The sequence below is a fragment of the Erythrolamprus reginae genome, chromosome 10 (assembly GCF_031021105.1).
Source record: "Erythrolamprus reginae isolate rEryReg1 chromosome 10, rEryReg1.hap1, whole genome shotgun sequence".
Lineage (NCBI taxonomy): Eukaryota > Metazoa > Chordata > Lepidosauria > Squamata > Dipsadidae > Erythrolamprus > Erythrolamprus reginae.
The window spans coordinates 14,665,940-14,689,072 of NC_091959.1; the positions used below are offsets into that span (position 1 = coordinate 14,665,940).

General features: G+C 45.6%; 1 protein-coding gene across 2 annotated transcripts in view; it reads left to right on the top strand.

The window, feature by feature from the left end:
- Positions 1-23,133, top strand: part of SEMA4B (semaphorin 4B) — a 47,598-nt gene that overhangs the window by 18,061 nt on the left and 6,404 nt on the right. For both annotated transcript variants that reach the window (XM_070763529.1, XM_070763528.1), the window contains exons 2-9: positions 14,745-14,908; positions 16,265-16,327; positions 16,470-16,568; positions 16,996-17,107; positions 17,325-17,441; positions 19,879-20,027; positions 22,107-22,285; positions 22,409-22,559. In XM_070763529.1, the coding sequence (XP_070619630.1) occupies positions 14,780-14,908; positions 16,265-16,327; positions 16,470-16,568; positions 16,996-17,107; positions 17,325-17,441; positions 19,879-20,027; positions 22,107-22,285; positions 22,409-22,559 (999 nt within the window). In that variant the 5' untranslated portion in view covers positions 14,745-14,779. The remainder of the gene's footprint in view (positions 1-14,744; positions 14,909-16,264; positions 16,328-16,469; positions 16,569-16,995; positions 17,108-17,324; positions 17,442-19,878; positions 20,028-22,106; positions 22,286-22,408; positions 22,560-23,133) is intronic.

The window sequence follows — 23,133 nt, forward strand, 5'->3', positions numbered from 1 at the left end:
CTGACTGCACTGTTCACCCATTTTGAGACTGTCAGAAATCATTACTCCTAAATCCTTTTCTTTTGAAGTATTTGCTAACACAGAACTGCCAATACAATACTCAGATTGAGGATTCCTTTTCCCCAAGTGCATTATTTTACATTTGGAAATATTAAACTGCAGTTTCCATTGCTTTGACCATTTATCTAGTAAAGCTAAATCATTTACCATATTACAGACCCATCCAGGAATATCAACCCTATTGCACACTTTAGAGTCATCGGCAAATAGGCAAACTTTCCCTACCAAACCTTCCCCTATGTCACTCACAAACATATTAAAAAGAATAGGACCCAGAACAGACCCTTGTGGCACACCGCTTGTAACCTGACTCTGCTCAGAATACTCGCCACTAACAATAACTCTCTGATGTCTATGCTTCAGCCAGCTGCAAATCCATTGAACTATCCAGGGATTAAGTCCAATCTTCACTAATTCATTAATGTTCATTGTGAGAACTTACCTCTAAAAGGGGACTTAAGACCTGGATCCAGATTCCCGCTCCCCTCCCCATGGTCACATGACTGTGCTTTGGATGCTGCATAACACAGCTGCATAGCCATTTGTGGCGTCCTGCAGTTATATGACCATATTTTACAATAATTTTGCTGAAATTCAGCAATTGCTCCCACTTTTTAGCAAAACTCTGCATAACCTTTGGGACCGTCTTCTGCCGCACGAATCCCAGCGACCGATAAGGTCCCACAGAGTTGGCCTTCTCCGGGTCCCGTCGACTAAACAATGTCGTCTTGCGGGTCCCAGGGGAAGAGCCTTCTCTGTGGCGGCCCCGGCCCTATGGAATCAACTCCCCTCGGAGATTAGAACCGCCCCCACCCTCCTTGCCTTTTGTAAGTTACTAAAGACCCACTTATGCCACCAGGCATGGGGGAACTGAGATATCCCCCAGGCTTATTCAGTTTACGCATGGTATGGATTGTGTTGTATGGTTCCAATGTTGGGTTTTAGAATATTTTTAATATTAGATTTGTTACACTGTCACTATTTTGTTGTGAGCCGCCCCAAGTCTAGGGAGAGGGGCGGTATACAAATCTAATAAATATATAATAACAAACAATAGCTACACGTGACAATTGCAGTGTTTGCTTTGTAACTGCAGCATTGTGGTCATAATTTGAGACTACCTATAATTCACAGATACGTTAAGCAGCCCTTATTCTGGTCATGAATTGATACGTTGAGTAATAGCGGCTCCAAGACAAATCCTTGCGGGAAGCCCTTACCTCTGCGGGCCTTGCCCCACCTGGAGCCTTCCAAGTGCAGATGTGGGGTCACCTGTGGCTCCAAAGCAGTTGGTCTGTGAAAATCTCCTGGGAAACTTTATCAAAAGATTTGCTGGAATCAAGGTAGATAATATCCCCCTTTGGTCAGCAAGGTGGGTGGTGTATTTGTCTCTGTCAGAGTTCCATTCATTCATTCATTCATTCATTCATTTATTTATTAGATTTGTATGCTTCCCATCTCCGTAGACTCGGGGTGGCTAACAGCAATAAAAAGACAATGTAAACAAATCTAATATTAATAATAATCTAAAAACCCCAATTTGAAGAACCAATCATACAAGCATACCATGTATAAATTCTATAAGGCATAAGCCATGAAGGGAAGGGAAAATTTAAATTCCCCCATGCCTGACGACAGAGGTGGGTTTTAAGGAGCTTGCAAAAGGCAAGGAGGGTGGGGGCAACTCTGATATCTGGGGGGAGTTGGTTCCAGAGAGTCGGGGCCGCCACAGAGAAGGCTCTTCCCCTGGGTCCCGCCAGACGACATTGTTTAGTCGACGGGACCCGGAGAAGGCCAACTCTGTGGGACCTAACTGGTCGCTGGGATTCGTGCGGATGAAGGCTACTTTCTATATCTTATAATTTCCTCCGTCTCGATCCGTCTTCTAAAATGTTTGTGATCTTCTTTATCTTCTGCAAATACTATCATCCTATTTTCCAGCCCCTCATCCAAATCTTTTATACATGTGTTGAAGGCCAAAAAGCCTAAAATGGGCTCTCTGGGGCACAGGGCACCATGGCAGGCCACTCCCTTCTCGTTCACAGAGCTGCCAGGCTCTGCCCATCTTGTGTAGCAAAGTCCAGCCACGCTTTGCCCTGCTCTCAACCAGGATCACTTGAGAGACTGTTGAAATCTTTGCTGAGGCCAAGACCGGCTATGCCTGTTGCATTCACATGAGCAATGACTGGGTCAAGAAGACTGAGCTGGCCTATTGTTGAAACTCCCAGGCTGACTCCTGCCAAGCCATGCCTTCCGTTCTAAAGGCTTGCAAAGCAGCTGCTTAATAGAATAGAATAGAATAGAATAGAATAGAATTTTTATTGGCCAAGTGTGATTGGACACACAAGGAATTTGTCTTGGTGCATATGCTCTCAACGTACATAAAATAAAATATACATTTGTCAAGAATCATGTGGTACAACACTTAATGATTGTCATAGGGGTCAAATAAGCAATGAAGAAGCAATATTAATAAAAATCTTAGGATATTCGCAACAAGTTACAGTCATACATAACAACCTGTTCCAGAGTTTGGTCTGGTCCGGTTGTCAGGCTGCCCGCTCTACATCCTCTGCTACAAGCAGTGTGCCACAAGGGTTTGTTCTGGGTCCTATTCTTTTTAATATGTTTGTGAGTGACATAGGGGAAGGTTTGGTAGGGAAGGTTTGCCTATTTGCCGATGACTCATGTGCAATAGGGTTGATATTCCTGGAGGGGTCTGTAATATGGTAAATGATTTAGCTTTACTAGATAAATGGTCAAAGCAATGGAAACTGCAGTTGAATGTTTCCAAATTTAAAATAATGCACTTGGGGGAAAGGAATCCTCAATCTGAGTACAGTATTGCATTGGCAGTTCTGTGTTAGCAAAAACTTCAGGAGAGAAGGATTTACGGGTAGTGATTTCTGACAGTGTGGTTGGGCAGTAGGAAAAGCAAGTAGGATGCTTGCCTGCATAGCTAGAGGTATAACTAGCAGGAAGAGGGAGATTGTGATCTTCTTATATAGAGCGCTGGTGAGACCATATTTGGAGTACTGTGTTCAGTTCTGGAGACCTCACCTACAAAAAGATATTGACAAAATTGAACGGGTCCAAAGACGGGCTACAAGAATGGTGGAAGGTCTTAAGCATAAAACGTATCAGGAAAGACTTAATGAACTCAGTCTGTATAGTCTGGAGGACAGAAGGGAAAGGGGGGACATGATCGAAACATTTAAATATGTTAAAGGGTTAAATAAGGTCCAGGAGGGAAGTGTTTTTAATAGGAAAGTGAACACAAGGACAAGGGCACACAATCTGAAGTTAGTTGGGGGAAAGATCAAAAGCAACATGAGAAAATATTATTTTACTGAAAGAGTAGTAGATCCTTGGAACAAACTTCCAGCAGACGTGGTAGATAAATCCACAATAACGGAATTTAAACCTGTCTGGGGTAAACATATATCCATCCTAAGATAAAATACAGAAAATAGTATAAGGGCAGACTAGATGGACCATGAGGTCTTTTTCTGCCGTCAGACTTTGATGTTTCTATGTTTCCAGTCTCCTGGCACCATGGCTGCCCTTCGTGGTTTCCCAAAGTGGCCTACAATTGATCTGGCCGTGGGCACTTATTCATGGTGGTCAAACGCTTCCCAACCATCTCTTTGCTTCCTTTAGGCTGAATGCTGTTCTTGCTGACCCTTGGAAGGGAGGTAGAGGGATGCTGGGTTAGTCTCAGCTCCAGAAAGCTGTATTTGTATTTATTAGATTTGTATGCCGCCCCTCTCCGAAGACTCGGGGCGGCTAACAACAATATAAAAAGACAATGTAAACAAATCTAATATTAAAAACAATCTAAAAAACCCCAATTTAAAGAACCAATCATACATACAAGCATACCATGTATAAATTCTATTAGCCTAGGGGGAAGGGAAATTTCAATTCCCCCATGCCTGACGACAGAGGTGGGTTTTAAGGAGCTTGCGAAAGGCAAGGAGGGTGGGGGCAACTCTGATATCTGGGGGGAGCTGGTTCCAGAGGGTCGGGGCCGCCACAGAGAAGGCTCTTCTCCTCGGTCCCGCCAAACGACATTGCTTAGTTGACGGGACCCGGAGAAGGCCCACTCTGTGGGACCTAAGCTGTGGAGTGAGAACAGGGGGTGACAGGGCCCCCAACAGTTCCCACAAAGTGCTTGTTTCACCGGAAGTGGAAAAAAACACCAGGAGACCTCCCTCCTTGTTCTCCTTCGCCTTTAGAGGAAGAGCTGAGGACTCGGCCTTGTGCCTTCTTCCCTTCACTCCCGACTGAGCCCGGGAGCCTCTCCGCTGCTCCCACCTTCCCTGCTTCGGCCTTTGGGGCTTCTGCCTCTGCAGTTGGCACCTATTGAAGTCTTAGCTCGGAGTTGCCTGGGAATCTTCCCGAGGGGCTTCGCATTGAAACGGCGAGCGGTGAGTTCCAGCTCTTCTTTTGGGGCAGTTCTCTTTCCCTAAAGAATTTCTGCCCGGGGAAATGTTCCCTTCCTGGTTCTGTAACAGCGCAACCCTCAGAACCATCAGAAGCCTGTCAGATGCCCTACATGGCATCGGGCCAGAATACCTTCGGGACCGTCTTCTGCTGCACGAATCCCAGCGACCGATAAGGTCCTACAGAATTGGCCTTCTCCGGGTCCCATCGACTAAATAATGTCGTCTGGCGGGAGCCAGGGGAAGAGCCTTCTCTATGGTGGCCCCGGCCCTCTAGAATCAATTCCCCCCCGGAGATTAGAACCACCCCCACCCTCGCCTTTGCTAAGCTACTCAAAACCCACCTATGTCGCCAGGCTTGGGGTAACTCAGTTACCCCTAGGCTATGGTAGATTTGTGTATGGTGTGACTGAGTTGCATGGTTTTAATAATGGGGTTTTTATGTGCTTTTTTAGCATATTGGACTTGTGATATTGTATTCTGTTGTGAGCCGCTCCTACTTCTCGGAGAGGGGCGGCATACAAATCTAATAAATGAATGAATGAATAAATAAAATAAATAAATAAATAAAATAAAGTAAAATTAAATAAAATTAAATAAATAAAGTAAAGTAAAATAAAATAAATAAAATAAATAAAATAAATAAAATAAATAAAATAAATAAAATAAATAAAATAAATAAAATAAATAAAATAAAATAAATTAAATAAATTAAATAAATTAAATAAATTAAATAAATAAAATAAAATTAAATAAAATTAAATAAAATTAAATAAAATTAAATAAAATAAATAATAAAATTAAATTAAATTAAATAATTAATGGAGCCGGGTGGAGCGTCTGTGATCGGTGGATTCAGCTGCCCTTCCTTGTCTCCACAAGGGGACCTTGGCCTTAATGGCCCCAGTCATTCTCAGGAAACGCAGGTGTGGTTGGACGCTTTATGGTCATCACCACACAGTCTGCATCTAGCCATCCAGGGCTGCTATTCTTTGGGGGTGCTGGGGGAGGCTTCTGGAATCTGATTGCAGGTCTTTTTCAGTCTTGCTCCCGGTGCAAATCTTTGGCTCCTGGTTGAATCTGTTCTGGCTGCCAGGCAGAGGCTACCAGTTTCTTTTGGGGGGGGGGTGGAGGGCAGTGAAGGCCACCGTTGGCACTTTGCACCCCTCTCAAGGATTAAACCATCATTGAAGAGGCCCCCGCAGGAGGCCGGAAGAGAGAGGGCCATTTCTTGCTGTGGGAACGCAGCCGGCTGCAGGGCGCTTCTGGGACAGGGCTGTGCCACCGTCCTTTGACATGCACAGGGCTGCCTGGCTTGCCTGGGCTTTGCCACCCGTGCTGGGACAGCTTCCGGCCTTGGCGTGCCAGCACTCCCTGGAGCAGAGCAAGGTGGAGCCCATCCAGGCCTGGCACCAAGCACAGACTTGCTGCAGACAGTCCCGACAGGTTCCAGCCCAGAGCAAGGTTGGCGCACAGCAGGCCTGCCAAGGTCAGTGGGCGGGCCTCCCTTTCCAGGTGGGGCAATGACGGAGTCCTGCTGGGTGGGGGCGTCAGCCAGGCTTCAAAGCCACCCTGTTGCTGGAGGAGGCCGCACCTTGCCAGGTGGCCGTGAGTCTCCACCTGGAGCCCAGGCACCCTCCTGCAGTGGGTGGGTCCTGCTCTGGAGAGCATTAGAGGCCCAGCTGCCAGCCCAGCCCAGCCCAGCCCCTGAGCTGCTGCTGCTGCTGAGGTTCCCTGGGTGGCTGGGCTGACTAGGGGAATCCGAGGCCGAGAGGACCCTGGGGCTGGAGGGGCTGGTCCAGGCGTCCCTCTGGCTGAATCAAGTGATGAGCCAGGTCATCCCAGGGGAGGAGAGGGGCAGCAGGCCATGTCGCCCCTGCCCACAACCCACACGTATTCCGCTCCGCAGATGCCTGCAAAGAGGGAGTACAAACCATAGTTCCCTCTAAGCTGAGCAGTGAGCAATCGCTCACTTAAAAATCATCATCAACTCAGAGTTTTCCAAACCTGCCCAGAAGCCGAGAGGGAAAGAGTGAGAGGGAAGGAGAGAGAGAGGAAGAGAGAGAAACAGATAGAAAAAAGAGAGGAAGGAAAAGCGAAAGAAAAAGAATGGGAGTAAGGAAGAGAGAAAGAAAATCAAAATCTAGTTTGAAACTAGATCAACTATTTAAGTGGCATTTTGATATTGATAGAGTTGCCCTATTATGAGCTCACTGTTATAGACACATAGTACAGTAATTTATTTTGAAATTCTCTGAGGCAAAACAGGGTGGGTTTTTTGTTTGTTTGTTTGTTTATTTATTTATTTATTTATTTATTATTTCTGTGCCGCCCAGTCCCAAAGGGACTGCCGCTCAGACACTATACTTTTCCGCCCACCCCAAAAAAAAATTAGAAGGAACACTGGTACAAACAGTAAAAAATGGTCACTTTTTCGTTAGCTCAACTGCTCACCGAGTTTGAGGTCCTCTGCCTAGACTTTCGGAAACTTCAGATCGTGCAGAATGATGCTTCGAGAGCAACCATGGGCTTTCCCAGATATGCCCATGTTTCGTCAACACTCCACAGCCTGCATTGGTTGCCGATCAGTTTCCGGTCACAATTCAAAGTGTTGGTTATGACCTATAAAGCCCTACATTGCATCGGACCAGAATACCTTTAGGACTGCCTGCTGCCGCATGAATCCCAGCGGCCGATTAGGTCCCACAAAGTTGGCCTTCTCCGGGTCCCGTCGACAAAACAATGCCATCCTGGTGGGACCCAGGGGAAGAGCCTTCTCTGTGGTAGCCCCAGTCCTCTGGAATCAACTCCCCCCGGAGATTAGGATTGCCTCCACCCTACTTGCCTTTCGTAAACTCCTGAAAACCCATCTATGTCGCCAGGCATGGGGGAATTAATATATGCTTAGCTGTTTTGTTCTATGTATGGTCTGCTAGGGTTGTATGATTGTTTTTTATTAAGGCTTTTAAAAACTGTTTTAATATTAGATTTGTACATGATGTTTTTGCTTGTTGTGAGCCGCTCCAAGTCCTCGGAGAGGGACGGCATACAAATCAAATAAATAAATAAAATAAATAAACTTTCTGTCTTTTGGAGTAATAATTCCAGAATATTTCCAAGCTTAGCTGGAGCAGTTTCAACTGGTAGCTGCTCCTTATAGAAGTGAGAGATGCAGGACTTTGGGGTTGGGGGTCCAAAGGGGAGTGCCTGATGGGCGAGGAGGTCTTTTCCTCCTGCTATTCCTGGCACACAAGGGCAAAGGGGGCTGGGGGGGTGGGGAAGAGAAGAGACCTTGTACGTGACCAAATGATTAGCAGCAGGAGCAGCTCTCAAAACCCCCACAAGGCCATTTCCTTCAACAGCGTTCGGACCTGGGCAAAGTCTCCTGTGAGCACTCTTCAAAGTGAAGGGCAGCAAAGGAGATGCATAGAAACATAGAAGTCTGACGGCAGAAAAAGACCTCATGGTCCATCTAGTCTGCCCTTATACTATTTCCTGTATTTTATCTTACAATGGATATACGTTTATCCCAGGCATGTTTAAATTCAGTTACTGTGGATTTACCAACCACGTCTGCTGGAAGTTTGTTCCAAGGATCTACTACTCAGTGAAATAATATTTTCTCACGTTGCTTTTGATCATTTCCCCCAACTAACTTCAGATTGTGTCCCCTTGTTCTTGTGTTCACTTTCCAATTAAAAACACTTCCCTCCTGAACCTTATTTAACCCTTTAACATATTTAAATGTTTCGATCATATTATTATTATTATTATTATTATTATTATTATTATTATTATCATCATCATCATCATCATCATCATCATCATCTAATGCTGCCTTTCTGCAACCCCCCTTCCGAGAAGAGGCAGGAGGCCTTGTTGGGGGCTGACATCCTTGTGTGTGGGGAGGTGTCTGCCCTGAGTGTCTTGGTTCCCTTTCCACAAGGCTAAAGGTGCCCCCTCCCGCCCCCCTTCTCCACACACAGGCTCAGTTTTCATTCTTCTTTCCCTGCCTTCACCCCACTCTCTCCCGCTGCCTCGCTTGCCTTTCCTTGGCAGGATAGGGGCAGTGGTGCTTTTATTCTCTCTTCCTTTCAGCTCCCCTGGGCTTCTCTGGTCAGAGGATCCAAGGGCTCCGAGCGGCTGCTTCCTTCTTCCCTCCCCAAGACCCACACTGGATTCCTCTGCAGGTGAAACGCTGCACCCATCGAGCCCGAGGACAGAAGAGCAGTGAGGGATAGGAAGGCAAGGAGAAGTTGCAGTAGGAGGGAAAGGCGGTAGCTAAAAGGCAGCCTGCACCCACAGTCTTTGCCAGGCCTCCCCTTAGTGGTGGTCAGCATTTATCTATCTATCTATCTATCTATCTATCTATCTATCTATCTATCTATCTTTCTATCTATCTATCTTTCTATCTATCTATCTTTCTATCTATCTATCTATCTATCTATCTATCTTTCTATCTATCTTTCTATCTATCTATCTATCTATCTTTCTATCTATCTATCTATCTTTCTATCTATCTATCTTTCTATCTATCTATCTATCTATCTTTCTATCTATCTATCTATCTTTCTATCTATCTATCTATCTATCTATCTATCTATCTATCTATCTTTCTATCTATCTTTCTATCTATCTATCTATCTTTCTTTCTATCTATCTTTCTATCTATCTATCTATCTATCTATCTATCTATCTATCTATCTATCTATCTATCTATCTATCTATCTATCTGTATGCTGCCCCTTTCCGTAGACTCGGAGTGGCTCACAATACAATAAAAACAATTCATAACAAATCCAATAATTTACAATTTAAGATATTTTTTAAAAACCCATTATTAAACAGACATACATACAAGCATACCATACATAAATTATATAGGCCTAGGGGAGATATTTCAGTCCCCCCATGCCTGACGACAAAGGTGGGTTTTAAGGAGTTTACGAAAGGCAGGGGCAGTTCTAATCTCTGGGGGGGAGCTGGTTCCAGAGAGTCGGGGCCGCCACAGAGAAGGCTCTTCCCCTGGGGCCCGCCAACCGACATTGTTTAGTTGAAGGGACCTGGAGAAGGCCCACTCTGTGGGACCTAATCGGTCGCTGGGATTCGTGCGGCAGAAGGCGGTCTCGGAGATATTCTGGTCCAATGCCATGAAGGGCTTTAAAGGTCATAACCAACACTTTGAATTGTGACCGGAAATTGATCGGCAACCAATGCAGACTGCGGAGTGTTGGAGTAACATGGGCATACTTAGGGAAGCCCATGACTGCTCTCGCAGCTGCATTCTGCACGGGGAAGGCCTCTGCCGGGGGTGCCTGAGCTTTCCCCAGCCCTTGTTGGAGGTGATGGGCGGCTCTGCCCTTCATCAGCCTCTCTCGAGGGCACCAGCAGAGTTTGGGAGAGGAAGAGGAAGACCAGACGGACAAGGCCCGGCACATGCCTACACTTGGGCTTACCCAAGGGAGACCCTCTGGCGGGTCCCAAGGGAAGAGCCTTCTCTGTGGCGGCCCCGACCCTCGAGAACCAGCTCCCCCCTGAGATTAGAATTGCCCCTACCCTCCTTGCCTTTCGTAAGCTCCTTAAAACCCACCTCTGCCATCAGGCATGGGGAAACTGAAATAACTTCCCCAGGCCTATATTGTTTATGTATGGTGTGTTGTGTGCATGTTTTTTTTAAATTATGGGTTTTTAGTTTAAATTATTAGATTTGTATTACATATTGTTTTGTCACTATTGTTGTGAGCCGCCCCGAGTCTACAGAGAGGGGCGGCATACAAATTTAATAAATAATAATAATTTAATAAATAATAATAACTCAGGCTGTTGTGCAGCCCCTCGGTTTCAGCCTGGAAGAAGGAAGGAAGGGGCCGGAAGAGGTTTCCTCGGGGGGATAGATGAACTCTTCCAAGGGGATGTGAATCACGTTTGCTCATGTGTGCTCTAAATGTTGAAGGCAGCCCTTGAAGATAATTCAGAAGCTACAACTAGCTCCAAGTCCTGGTGCTTCTTCTCCTACTTGCATCACATTGCCGGTTAGGAGGCACTTTTGGGCGCATTTCAGAGTGTTGTTTGTTGCTGCACAACAAACTCTTGCTGCTGCTTCTGGGTTGAAAGGACTCACTGGTGACCTCACTGTTGCCCAGGGAATGCCCAGTGGGAGGCTCCTTTTATGTGAATGTGCCCATAAAAGTGGTATCTGTTTATCCACCTCTACTTCCCCCAAGCTGCTTAGAGGAGCAGGAGCTGGAGCGAAGGACGGGAGCTCATTCCACTGCACAGCAGCACCCGGGGTTGTTGTTGTGTTGTTGTTGTTGTTGTTGTTGTTATTATTATTATTATTATTATTATTATTATTATTATTATTATTATTTATTAGATGTATGCCGCCCCTCTCCAAGGACCCGGGGCGGCTCACAACATTTGTTTGTTTGTTTGTTTGTTTGTTTTATTTATTTATTCATTTATTTTATTTATTTATTTATTTGTTTGTTTGTTTGTTTAGTTTCAAGTTTCAAGTTTTATTGGATTTATATGCCGCCCCTCTCCGAAAACTCGGGGCGGCTAACAACAATCATGAAAATATACAATAAAATCCAATACTAAAAGCAAATTAAAACCCCTTAATATATAAAAACCAAACATACACACAAACATACCATGTATAGAGTTGTAACGGCCTAGGGGGAGAAAAAAGTCTTAATTCCCCCATGCCTGGCGGCAGAGGTGGGTTTTAAGTAGCTTACGAAAGGCAAGGAGGGTGGGGGTAATTCTAATCTCTGGGGGGAGTTGGTTCCAGAGGGTCGGGGCCGCCACAGAGAAGGCTCTTCTCCTGGGTCCCACCAAGCGGCATTGTTTAGTTGACGGGACCCGGAGAAGACCCACTCTGTGGGACCTAACTGGCCGCTGGGATTCGTGCGGCAGAAGGCGGTCCCTGAGGTAATCTGGTCCGGTGCCATGAAGGGCTTTATAGGTCATAACCAACACTTTCAATTGTGACCGGAAACTGATCGGCAACCAATGCAGACTGCGCAGTGTTGGTGTGACATGGGCATACTTAGGGAAGCCCATGATTGCTCTCGCAGCTGCATTCTGCACGATCTGAAGTTTCCGAACACTTTTCAAAGGTATTTATTTATTTATTTATTTAATTTGTTTGTTTGTTTGTTTGTTTATTTATTTATTAAATTTGTATGCCGCCCCTTCCAACATACAGTACAAAACAATATGTGTACAAATCTCATAGTTAAAACAGTAAGCTAAAAACCCCATTATGTTAAAAAGCAGTCGGTCTACTCAATCATATCCACCCATAACATTTAACGGTCAGAGAAGCTGCCCCAGGCCTGGCGACAGAGATGGGTCTTAAGGGTCTTACGAAAGGCATGGGGGGTGGGGGCAGTTTGAATCTCCGGGGGGGGGAGCTTATTCCAGAGGACCGGGGCTGCCACAGAGAAGGCTCTTCCCTAGGCCCCGCCAGACGACATTGTCTGGTCGATGGGACTTGGAGAAGGCCAACTCTGTGGGCCTTATCGGCCGCTGGGATTTGTGCAGCAGAAAGCGGTCTCATAAGAAGATTCTTTCTAGGGCCCTCTGCATCTTTTTTGTATAGTGGTGACCACAACCAGTCGGTCTTCCTAGTACAGGTATGAAGCAGTACTATCACTTCCCATGACCTTGATGTTATCCCAGGTGGGACTACATTGGCTCTTTTGGCAGAAGTGCATCAGGACACCTCTCTCACAGGCACTACTGTTGAACCAGGCGGTGCCTGTCCTGTACCGGTGCATCTGGTATTTCCTGCCTAAAAACAGGATTTTTCTCACCATTGAGCTGCATCCTGTTGGATAGAGCCTAATGCTCAAGTCCATCAAAGTCCTTAACCTTGATTCTATCCTCCAGGTCTTAACAATTCCCCCAGTTTGGTGTCATCAGCAAATAGCAATAGCACTTAGATTTATATACCACTTCATAGTGCTTTACAGCCCCTCTCTAAGTCAGTGATTTTCAACCTTTTTTGAGCTGCGGCACATTTTTTACATTTACGAAACCCTGGGGCACATTGAGCGGGGCGGGAGGGAGGGGTAAAAAAAGTTTGGACAAAAAAATTCTCTTTCTCTCCCTTCCTTCCTCTTTCTTTCTCTCTCTCCATCCCTCTTTCTTTCTCTTCCTTCCTTCCTGTCTTTTTTGCTCTCTTTCTCTCCCTCCTTACCTCCCCCTATGTCTTTCTCTCTCTCTCCTTCCCTCCCTCTCTTTCTCTCTCTCTCTTGCTTTCTTTCTCTCTCTTGCTCTCTTGCTTGCTTTCTCTTGTTCTCTCTCTCTCTCTTGCTTTCTTTCTCTCTCTCTTGCTTTCTTTCTTTCTCTTTCTTTCTCTCTCTTGCTTTCTTTCTCTCTCTTTCTTTCTCTCTTTCTTTCTTTCTCTCTCTGTTTCTTTTTCTTTCTCTCTCTCTTTCTTTCTCTCTTTCTTTCTTTCTCTCTTTCTTTCTTTCTCTTTCTTTCTTTCTCTTTCTCTCTCTCTTGCTTTCTTTCTCTCTCTGAGCTTCGCGGCACACCTGACTATGTCTCGCGGCACACTAGTGTGCCACGGCACACTGGTTGAAAAACACTGCTCTAAGTGGTTTACAGAGTTGGCCTATTGTCCCTAACAATCTGGATTCCGTGATGAGTTCTTATTCTGTCCCCTTATCTATATCTTTTATAGTTTAGTTTAGTTATAGTTTATTAGATTTGTATGCCGCCCCTCTCCGAAGACTCGGGGCGGCTCACAGCACAGCAATAATACAATACTGTACATTACAAATCTAATAATAAAAAATTAAATCCATTTAAAAAGACATTAATAACATCATAAAACCCCTAACTATGCAGTCACACACATTCAACCTAATCTATCATGCAGTAAGGCCAAAAATATATAAAAAAAGCGGGAAAGATGGTAATTATCCCCACGCCAGACTTCCGTGTTTTTGCGACGAGCAGGGGAATCCCAGCAGTGCAAAAACAGGCGCTTTGCTGGCAACAGATGTTTGGAGGTGGGGGTTTCCCAGCGAGGAAATGCCTGGAGGCAGAGGTGGGTTTTAAGTAGCTTACGAAAGGCAAGGAGGGTGGGAGCAATTCTAATCTCTGGGGGGAGTTGGTTCCAGAGGGCCGGGGCTGCCACAGAGAAGGCTCTTCCCCTGGGTCCCACCAAGCGACATTGTTTGGTTGACGGGACCCGGAGAAGACCCACTCTGTGGGACTTAACTGGTCGCTGGAATTCGTGCAGCAGAAGGCGGTCCCTGAGGTAATCTGGTCCGGTGCCATGAAGGGCTTTATAGGTCATAACCAACACTTTGAATTGTCATCCGAAACTGATCGGCAACCAATGCAGACTGCGGAGTGTTGGTGTAACATGGGCGTATTTGGGAAAGCCCATGATTGCTCTCACGGCTGCATTCTGCATGATCTGAAGTTTCCGAACACTTTTCAAAGGTAGCCCCATGCAGAGAGCATTACAGTAGTCAAGCCTCGAGGTGATGAGGGCATGAGTGACTGTGAGCAGTGACTCCCAGTCCAAATAGGGTCGCAACTAGTGCACCAGGCGAGCCTGGGCAAACGCCCCCCTCGCCACAGCTGAAAGGTGTTTCTCTAATGTGAGCTGTGGATCGAGGAGGACGCCTAAGTTGCGAACCCTCTCTGAGGGGGTTAATGGGCGGACAGATAGAATTGTCCTTTTGGAGGCAAGACCCACAGCCACTCCGTCTCGTCTGGGTTGAGTTTGAGTTTGTTGACACCCATTGAGGCCCCAACAGCCTCCAGGCACCGGCACATCACTTCAACTGCTTTGTTGACTGGACATGGGGTGGAGATGTATAACTGGGTATCATCGGCATATATATATAAGCCAGTTGTGTGGAGCAGCTGCCAAAAAAAGCCAACACAGTCCTTGGCTGCATAAACGGAGGAGGGTGTGTGTGACTTGGGACATGGTAAAAGTGAGCGATGCTGAGGTTTATGGGGAAGGTAAAAAATGGCACAGAGCTTGATCACTTCTGAATGTTCTGCTCAGTTTGTGCAGCAGCTTCTTAAATATCAAACAGGTGTCAATCACAGTGAAAACAATGCCACCCACTGTCGGTTGGAACCAGGCATGCAGTTAGCCTCTGTCACTATTGGCAGCCTAGATGCCCAGGAGGCTGTGTGGACACGGCATCCACTCACGGTCAACTCTCCTCCTCCTGCCTCCCATTTCTGCATCCCTAGATTCTCCCCAGAGGCGGCTTTGGACCAACTTTTACATGCCTGGAGTTGCCAACTACACAACAGTGATGCTGAGCCCAGATGGGCGGATCTTGTACGCTGGTGCCCGCGAGATGCTTCTGGCTCTGAACACCGAGGCCTTCTCTCCTGGGCCCCAGCACCAGCAGGTCAGTCCAGGTGCTCTCTGGGTTGCCTTCCCTGCTTCAGAGGGGTAGCCAGAACAGGCCTTGGGTGGTGGTCCTAAGTAGCAGCATCCGAAGTGGCCAGCCAGGCTTTGATCCTCAGGCTGGAAGGTGCAGCCGTGCCGTGCTGGTAGAGGGGAGAAGGGTCTTCCCTCCCAGCCTTCCACTGGGGGGGGGGGGCTTCCCTTGTCTGTCATCTCATTACGCAACCACCATATTTGAAATGCTGAGGGATGACAGGTTTCTGTGTGTTTGTGCCTGGTTGTGGTTTCACTTCCAGCAGTTGCCTGTATAAACAAGAAAATACAGTAATCCCTCGCTACTTCGCGGCTCATTTATTTATTTATTCTATTTTTATGCCGCCCTTCTCCTTAGACTCAGGGCGGCTTACAACACGTTAGCAATAGCACTTTTTAACAGAGCTAGGCTATTGTTGAGTTTAATTAGAAGAAAAGTGGTTACCGTATTTAGATCAGTGTTTCCCAATCTCGGCCACTTGAAGGTATCTGGACTTCAACTCCCAGAATTCCCCAGCCAGTAGAGGTTGAGGTTTGGGAGTTTGATATGTACCAAAAGTAAATAATTTGGAATTGGAAAATTATTTTATTTTATTTTATTTATGTTATTTTATTTATTTTATTTTATTAATTTATTTTATTTTATTTATTTATTCATTCATTCATTTAATTCATTCATTCATTCATTCATTCGATTTTTATGCCGCCCTTCTCCTTAGACTTAGGGCGGCTTACAACATGTTAGCAATAGCACTTTTTTTTAACAGAGATAGGTTATTGCCCCCACAAGCCGGGTCCTCATTTTACCCACCTCCCAAGGATGGAAGGCTCATCTTTCACGGATTCGCTACTTCATGGGTTTTCAAAGGGGGCTTAAATCCACCGAAAGTTTTAAATCCATTAAAAATTCATAAAATCCTTCTACAGTACTCCTGTACTCTATTAAAGAAGCTGGTAGGATATCCCACGTAGTTCCAGCTGGGAAACATTATAGAATGACTGTTTAATGCAAAGGGAGGGTTTTAAAAGTCCAAATACTCGTTAAATACATAAAAAAATATCCTCTACTTCACGGAAATTTGTTTTTCACGGGTGGTCTTGGTGCGAAAAACGAGGGATCACTGTATTGGCTTTGGGACTGGCTTGGGGCTGCTTCCTTTTCAGTGCCTGGACCTGGAATCGAGCGGGCCAAGTTGCCCGTAACTGGTGTTGCTTGGTGAGGTTTGACGGGAGCGCCGGTGAGAAAGCAGCCAGAAACACTGCAAGGAAAGGGTCCTCCTGGAGAGGCCAGGTGAGTGATGGCAGCCTCCTTTCTTTCCTGCAGCTAACCTGGCCCGCCGAGGAGGACAAGAAACAGCAGTGCATCTTCAAAGGGAAGGACCCTCAGGTGGGTAAGGCCAGCCGGGGGGAGAAACTCTGGCCAGAATTGTTTGGGGCCTCTCCTTCTTCCCAGGGCAGCCAGAGCAGCCCAAACCGGGCAGTGGCTGGCTGGGCCTGAGTGCGGCCTTCTCCTCTCCTTCCCTCTGCAGAGAGACTGCCACAACTACATCAAGATCCTCCTGCAGCTGAACAAGACCCACCTGTACACCTGCGGGACCAGCGCCTTCAGCCCCACCTGCACCTACATTGTGAGGACCATTCCACCCTCCCTTGTTGTTCTCCTTTGGCTTAACAAGGCAGAACCTGAGGCCATTACTAGTTGCAGAGGGTTGAATGTTTTGGGGAACACAGTTATTTATTTATTTATTCATACATTCATACATTCATTCATTTATTTATATATTTATTCAGTCAGTCAGTCAGTCAAACAAGTATAGGATTGTAGTTTGTATAAGCATAACATAAGTAGTAAGTAATGATAAAAGAAGACGGTAGGGCAGGGATGGTAGGCACAATAGTGCGCCTATGCACGCCCTTTACAGACCTCTTACATATCAATGTCTCTTGCTTCTATTGAAAAAGAAGGAGAGGTTTTATACCAGATTTGTATCTGTTTGAATATATACAGTTCTTGACATTTGTTAAGTGAGTTGTTATGGCCTCTTTCTCCTGCAGAGCCTGCCAGCCTTCCAGCTGCAGCGAGAGCCTTCCGGGCAGCTCTTGCTGGAGGACGGGAAGGGACGCTGCCCCTTTGACCCGGAGTACAGATCTACGGCCATCGTGGTTGGTAAGGAGCTTTGGGGTTCTCCGAGAGGTCCCCCTGGGCACCTTTGGGTGGAGGGAGAGGGGCTTCTGCCTGCAAGGAAGGGTGGTCTCCCCTGGGCTCATGGACCACGGACAGTACAGGAGGGGGGAAATCTTCTGCCCATTTTCTCGGTGGGGGGGATCCAGGTGGTGGCAGGCAGAAAGCTTCTCACGGCCCCATAACGGCTGCTTTGTCTCAGATGGCGAACTGTATACGGGCACCGTAAGCAGGTTTCAGGGCAACGAGCCCACCATCTTCCGCAGCCTCGGCAGCCGCCCACCCATCAAGACGGAAAGTTCCCTCAACTGGTTGCAAGGTGTGTGACGAGTGGATGGGAGGAAGAGGAGGAGGGCAATGATGGTGGCTCCTGGGGGTGGGTGGGTGAGATTGGCACTTGTACAAATCAAAATGTTCTATAGGTGGCACCTCCCACCGAATAGGATAGCAAAAATGTTCCCAAAGACATCTCCACTATGCTGGAAATGTAAGAAAGAAATAGGTTCCTATTACCATCAATGGTGGATGTGTAGCAAAGTTAAGCTTTATTGGAAAATGATAGAAAGAATAATAAAAGAAATTGTAAAACAGGAGATAGAAATAACTCCGGAATTTTACTTACTGGGTATAACCAATCAGAAATATAAGAAAGAAATTTTACATTTAGTTATTCATATTTTGACCGTGGCCAGGAGAATATATGCGCAAAATTGGAAAGGGAAAAACATCCCCAAAGAAGAGGAAGTTATTAAAAAAATATTAGATTGCGCTGAAATGGATATGATGACAACACGGTTAAAAGATCAAGAAGAAACAGAATTTTATGAGATATGGAACAAAGTGTATATATGGATAAACAAGAAGAAATATTAACATTAACAGTAAAAATAAAAAATAAATAAATAATAGTATTGTTTTAGTAGAGTTATCACAAGTGTTATGTTAGACTTATTAGGGATAAGATTTAAGAGTTATGAATTACAATGTATGAAGACTTAATATAAAAAGTTAACCAAATTTCTTCTTTTCATTTAAAGTAATAAGTTGATTTTAAACTTTTTTGAATGTATTCTTTTTTGTATTGAAATTTTATTTCAAGAACAAGCGGGGAAGATACAACCCCACTTTCATGTTAAATGTATGTTTGTCAGTTTTGTCTATTTTAAGAAAATTTAATAAAATATATTGGAAAACAAAAAGAGATTGGCACTTGTACAGCACCTAGATAACAGCCCTGCCACTCAAGGTGGACAAACACAAGAGCAGGGCAGCAGAGAGCTCTTTTGATGGACTTAGAGGTCCTTGCCTTTCAGTAACTTTGTACAGTGTTCCCTCGATTTTCGCGGGGGGTGCGTTCCGACACTGCCGGCAAAAGTCGAATTTTCGTGAAGTAGAGATGCGGAAGTAAATACACTATTTTTGGCTATGGACAGTATCACAAGCCTTCCCTTAACACTTTAAACCCCTAAATTGCAATTTTCCATTCCCTTAGCAACCATTTAAATTATTACTCACCATGTTTATTTATTAAAGTTTATTTTAAAAAATATTTATTAAAGGCAGACGAAAGTTTGGCGATGACATATGATGTCATCGGGTGGGAAAAACCGTGGCATAAGGGGGGGAAAAGTAATTTTTAATTAATGTTTTTGAAAAACCGTGGTATAGACATTTTGCGAAGTTCAAACCCGTGAAAATCGAGGGAACACTGTACTTCTGTAACTGTCTGGTTTGGTACAGCCACCAAGCAGGACAGATGGAGACTCCAACGGAGAGTTAAGACTGCAAAAAGTATAAATTGCAACCCCCTGCCTTCCACTGAGGACTTGCATACCCTATAATCCAGGAAGTGGGCTGAGAAAATACCTGCAGCCCCCTCACATCCTGGACAGCAACTGCTTCAGTTCCTCCTGAGACACTGTGCCAAAACAAGCTGATAGAGGGTCAGTTTTTCCCCCCAGTGCCATCACTCTGCGGAACACCTCCTTCTGTCTAATGTCTATGTGTATTTACCCACTAAACAATGTTGTCTGGCGGGACCCAGGGGAAGAGCCTTCTCTGTGGCGGCCCCGACCCTCTGGAACCAGCTCCCCCCAGAGATCAGAATTGCCCCCACCCTCCTTGCCTTTCGTAAGCTCCTTAAAACCCACCTCTGTCGTCAGGCATGGGGGAACAGATACTGTATTCCTTTCCCCCCAGGCCTATACAAGTTATGCATGGTATGTTTGTGTGTATGTTTTGCTTTTTTAATAAGGGGTTTTTAGTGACTTTTAATTATTAGATTTGTTATACATTGTTTTTATTATTGCTGTGAGCCGCCCCGAGTATGCAGAGAGGGGCGGCATACAAATCTAATTAATAATAATAATAATAATAATAATAATAATAATAGGGCAGTATTATTATTATTTATCCTTCTTATCTTCTTGACTCCTCCCTCCTATTGGTATTATCCTCATTATTCCCTTGTTTTGCTTTTCTTCTGTGTCTAATCCCACTAAGCCGAATAAAGTGCTCAAGCAGATGAGTTCTCTCTGGGGGGAAGTCCCGCCCCTTTCTCCATTTCCACCAATGGCGTACGTGCCCAGACATTGGCCCTTGGGACTGCTCTAAGGGAGCAGGGCTGGTCGAAGCCCTTCGGCGGTGGCAGCCGCTTTGTCTGTGCAGCTCCCCTCCTGCCTTGTTTTTTTTAAATTCTGGGGCCCTCCAAGGAAGTGGAGAGCACGAAGGGCCTGACCCCCCTTTGTCTTGGGCAGAGCCCTTCTTTGTGGGCTCGGCCTTCCTGCAGGAGAAGAGCAGCCCGGAGGACGAAGACGGCAAGATCTACTTCTTCTTCAGTGAAACCGGCAAGGAGTTTGACTTCTTTGAAGACACTGTGGTGTCCCGTGTTGCACGCGTGTGCAAGGTGAGGGGCGGGGGGAAGAGGAGGGAAGCCGAAATCTGCTTTTGCCAAGCTGGCTGTGGTGTCCCAAGCCGGCTGGCAACCGGCAAATCCCAGCGACCAGTTAGGTCCCACAGAGTTGGCCTTCTCCAGGTCCCGTCGACTAAACAATGTCATTTGGCGAGACCCAGGGGAAGAGCCTTCTCTGTGGCGGCCCCGACCCTATGGAAACAACTCCCCCCAGATATCAGAGTTGCCCTCATCCTCCTTGCCTTTCGTAAGCTCTTAAAAACCCACCTCTGTCGTCAGGCATGGGGGACTTGAAATATTCCCTTCCCCTAGGCTTATAAAATTTATGTATGGTATGACTGATCTCTTAAATTGGGGTTTTTAGTTTTTTAATATTAGATTTGTTTACGTTGTCTTTTTATTGTTGTTTTTTGTCTTTTTATTGTTGTTAGCCGCCCCGAGTCTGCGGAGAGGGGTGGCATACAAATCTAATAAATAGATAGATAGATAGATAGATAGATAGATAGATAGATAGATAGATAGATAGATAGATAGATAGATAGATGATAGATAGATAGATAGATAGATAGATAGATGATAGATAGATAGATAGATAGATAGATGATAGATAGATAGATAGATAGATAGATAGATGATAGATAGATAGATAGATAGATAGATAGATGATAGATAGATAGATAGATGATAGATAGATAGATAGATAGATAGATGATAGATAGATAGATAGATAGATGATAGATAGATAGATAGATAGATGATAGATAGATAGATAGATAGATGATAGATAGATAGATAGATAGATAGATAGATAGATGATAGATAGATAGATGATAGATAGATAGATAGATAGATGATAGATAGATAGATAGATAGATGATAGATAGATAGATGATAGATAGATAGATAGATAGATGATAGATAGATAGATAGATGAAAGATAGATAGATGATAGATAGATAGATAGATAGATAGATAGATAGATAGATAGATAGATAGATAGATAGATAGATAGATAGATAAATGAATAATAAATAAAACCCTCTGAGGCAGCCCACAGGTGCCCTCCAGGGAGAACTCAACTCCGGTATCTGGAACGAGGACTTGGTTCTTTCGAGGCACAATTGGGGGGGGGGGGGCTCTTGGGCTCCCCCAGAAGGGGCATGTCCCTTAAAATCAGAGAGACCCTCTTCTGGCCGAGGCTCCTGGCCTCCGAGTCGACATGCTGGAAGGATCTGTGTGATGTGCCAAAATTAACCTTACTTTCCTGATGGGACCAGGCAGAGGAGGAGACCCCGACACACACACACACACACATACACACACACCCATCTGCTGAGTGACCCCAGGACCATTCAGTTAACTTTTCAATCTCCTCCCAGCGTGATGAATGCCTTCTCTTCTGGAACAGAGCAAATGTCTCCTTGGCGCAGAACTCACCCTGGTCTTTGGGCTGCATGGCCCTGATCCTTGGCCTCGGCTGGTCCTGGCAGCTGCCCTGGTTTCCTCGCCCTCTCTGTCCCGCGCCTGAGTGCCAGAGTTTCCCAGGGACTCAACGGTCTCTGTTAAGGGAGAAAGATTGGCAGGGCTCCCGGATGGGCAGATCTCAGTGGCGGAGGGACTGTCCAGAGGGTTCTGTCCCTATTATGGACCATAAAGAACGCAGCACGCACACAGTCTGTACGAAACTTAGTTTACTAATTAGAATAGAATAGAATTCTTTATTGGCCAAGTGTAATTGGACACAGAAGTAATTTCTCTTGGTGCATATGCTCTCAGCGTACATAAAATAAAATATACATTTGTCAAGAATGGTACAATGCTTAATGATTGTCATAGGGGTCAAATAAGCAATGAAGAAGCAATATTAATAAAAATCTCAGGATATAAGCAACAAGTTACAGTCATACAGTCAACATGGGAGGAAGTGGGTGATAGGAATGATGAGAAAAACTAGTAGAATAGAAGTGCAGATTTAGTAGAAAGTCTGACAGTGTTGAGGGGATTATTTGTTTAGTAGAGTGATGGCGTTCGGGGAAAAACTGTTCTACTAATGAGCTTTCCCCCCCCTCCCAGGGCGACTTGGGCGGAGAGCGTGTGCTCCAGCGACGGTGGACCACTTTCCTGAAGGCCCAGCTGCTCTGTTCCCGCCCAGAGGACGGCTTCCTCTTCAACGTGCTTCAGGACATGTTTGTGCTGACATCAGACGATGGCTGGCCCCAGACGGTCTTCTATGGCGTCTTCACCTCTCAGTGGTGAGTCTTGGGGGGGCCTGGCCTGGGCAGAGGGTCCCATCACATCCGAGGTCCCACATGCAGGCGGAGGATGGAAAGGGTGTTCTCCCGGCCCACGCTGCCTCTCCTGTCCCTCTCTGCCAGGGATCGGAAAGGCCCTGGGGCCGCAGCGGTGTGTGCCTTCCCCATCTCCGACGTGAAGGAAGCCTTTGAGGGGCACTACAAAGAGGTCAACCGGGAGACCCAGCAGTGGTACACAGACGTCCATCCGGTGCCGGAACCCCGCCCCGGAGCTGTAAGTGGCTTCCCACTGTCCTGTCGTTCATTTCCTCCCTCTCTGGTTAGATTACCGCTAAGACAGACCATAGTTCCCTCTAAGCTGAGCAGTGAGCAATCGCTCACTTAAAAATCATCATCAACTCAGAGTTTTCCAAACCTGCCCAGAAGCCGAGAGGGAAAGAGTGAGAGGGAAGGAGAGAGAGAGGAAGAGAGGAAGAGAGAGAAACAGATAGAAAAAAGAGAGGAAGGAAAAGAGAAAGAAAAAGAATGGGAGTAAGGAAGAGAGAAAGAAAATCAAAGTCTAGTTTGAAACTAGCTCAACTATTTAAGTGGCATTTTGATATTGATAGAGTTGCCCTATTATGAGCTCACTGTTATAGACACACAGTACAGTATTTTATTTTGAAATTCTCTGAGGCAAAACAGGGTGGTTTTTTTGTTTGTTTGTTTGTTTGTTTGTTTGTTTAATATTTCTGTGCCGCCCAGTCCCGAAGGGACTGCCACTCAGACACTATACTTTTCTGCCCACCCGGAAAAAAAATTAGAGGGAACACTGAGACAGACCGTCAAATCTGAACAGAACGTATTTG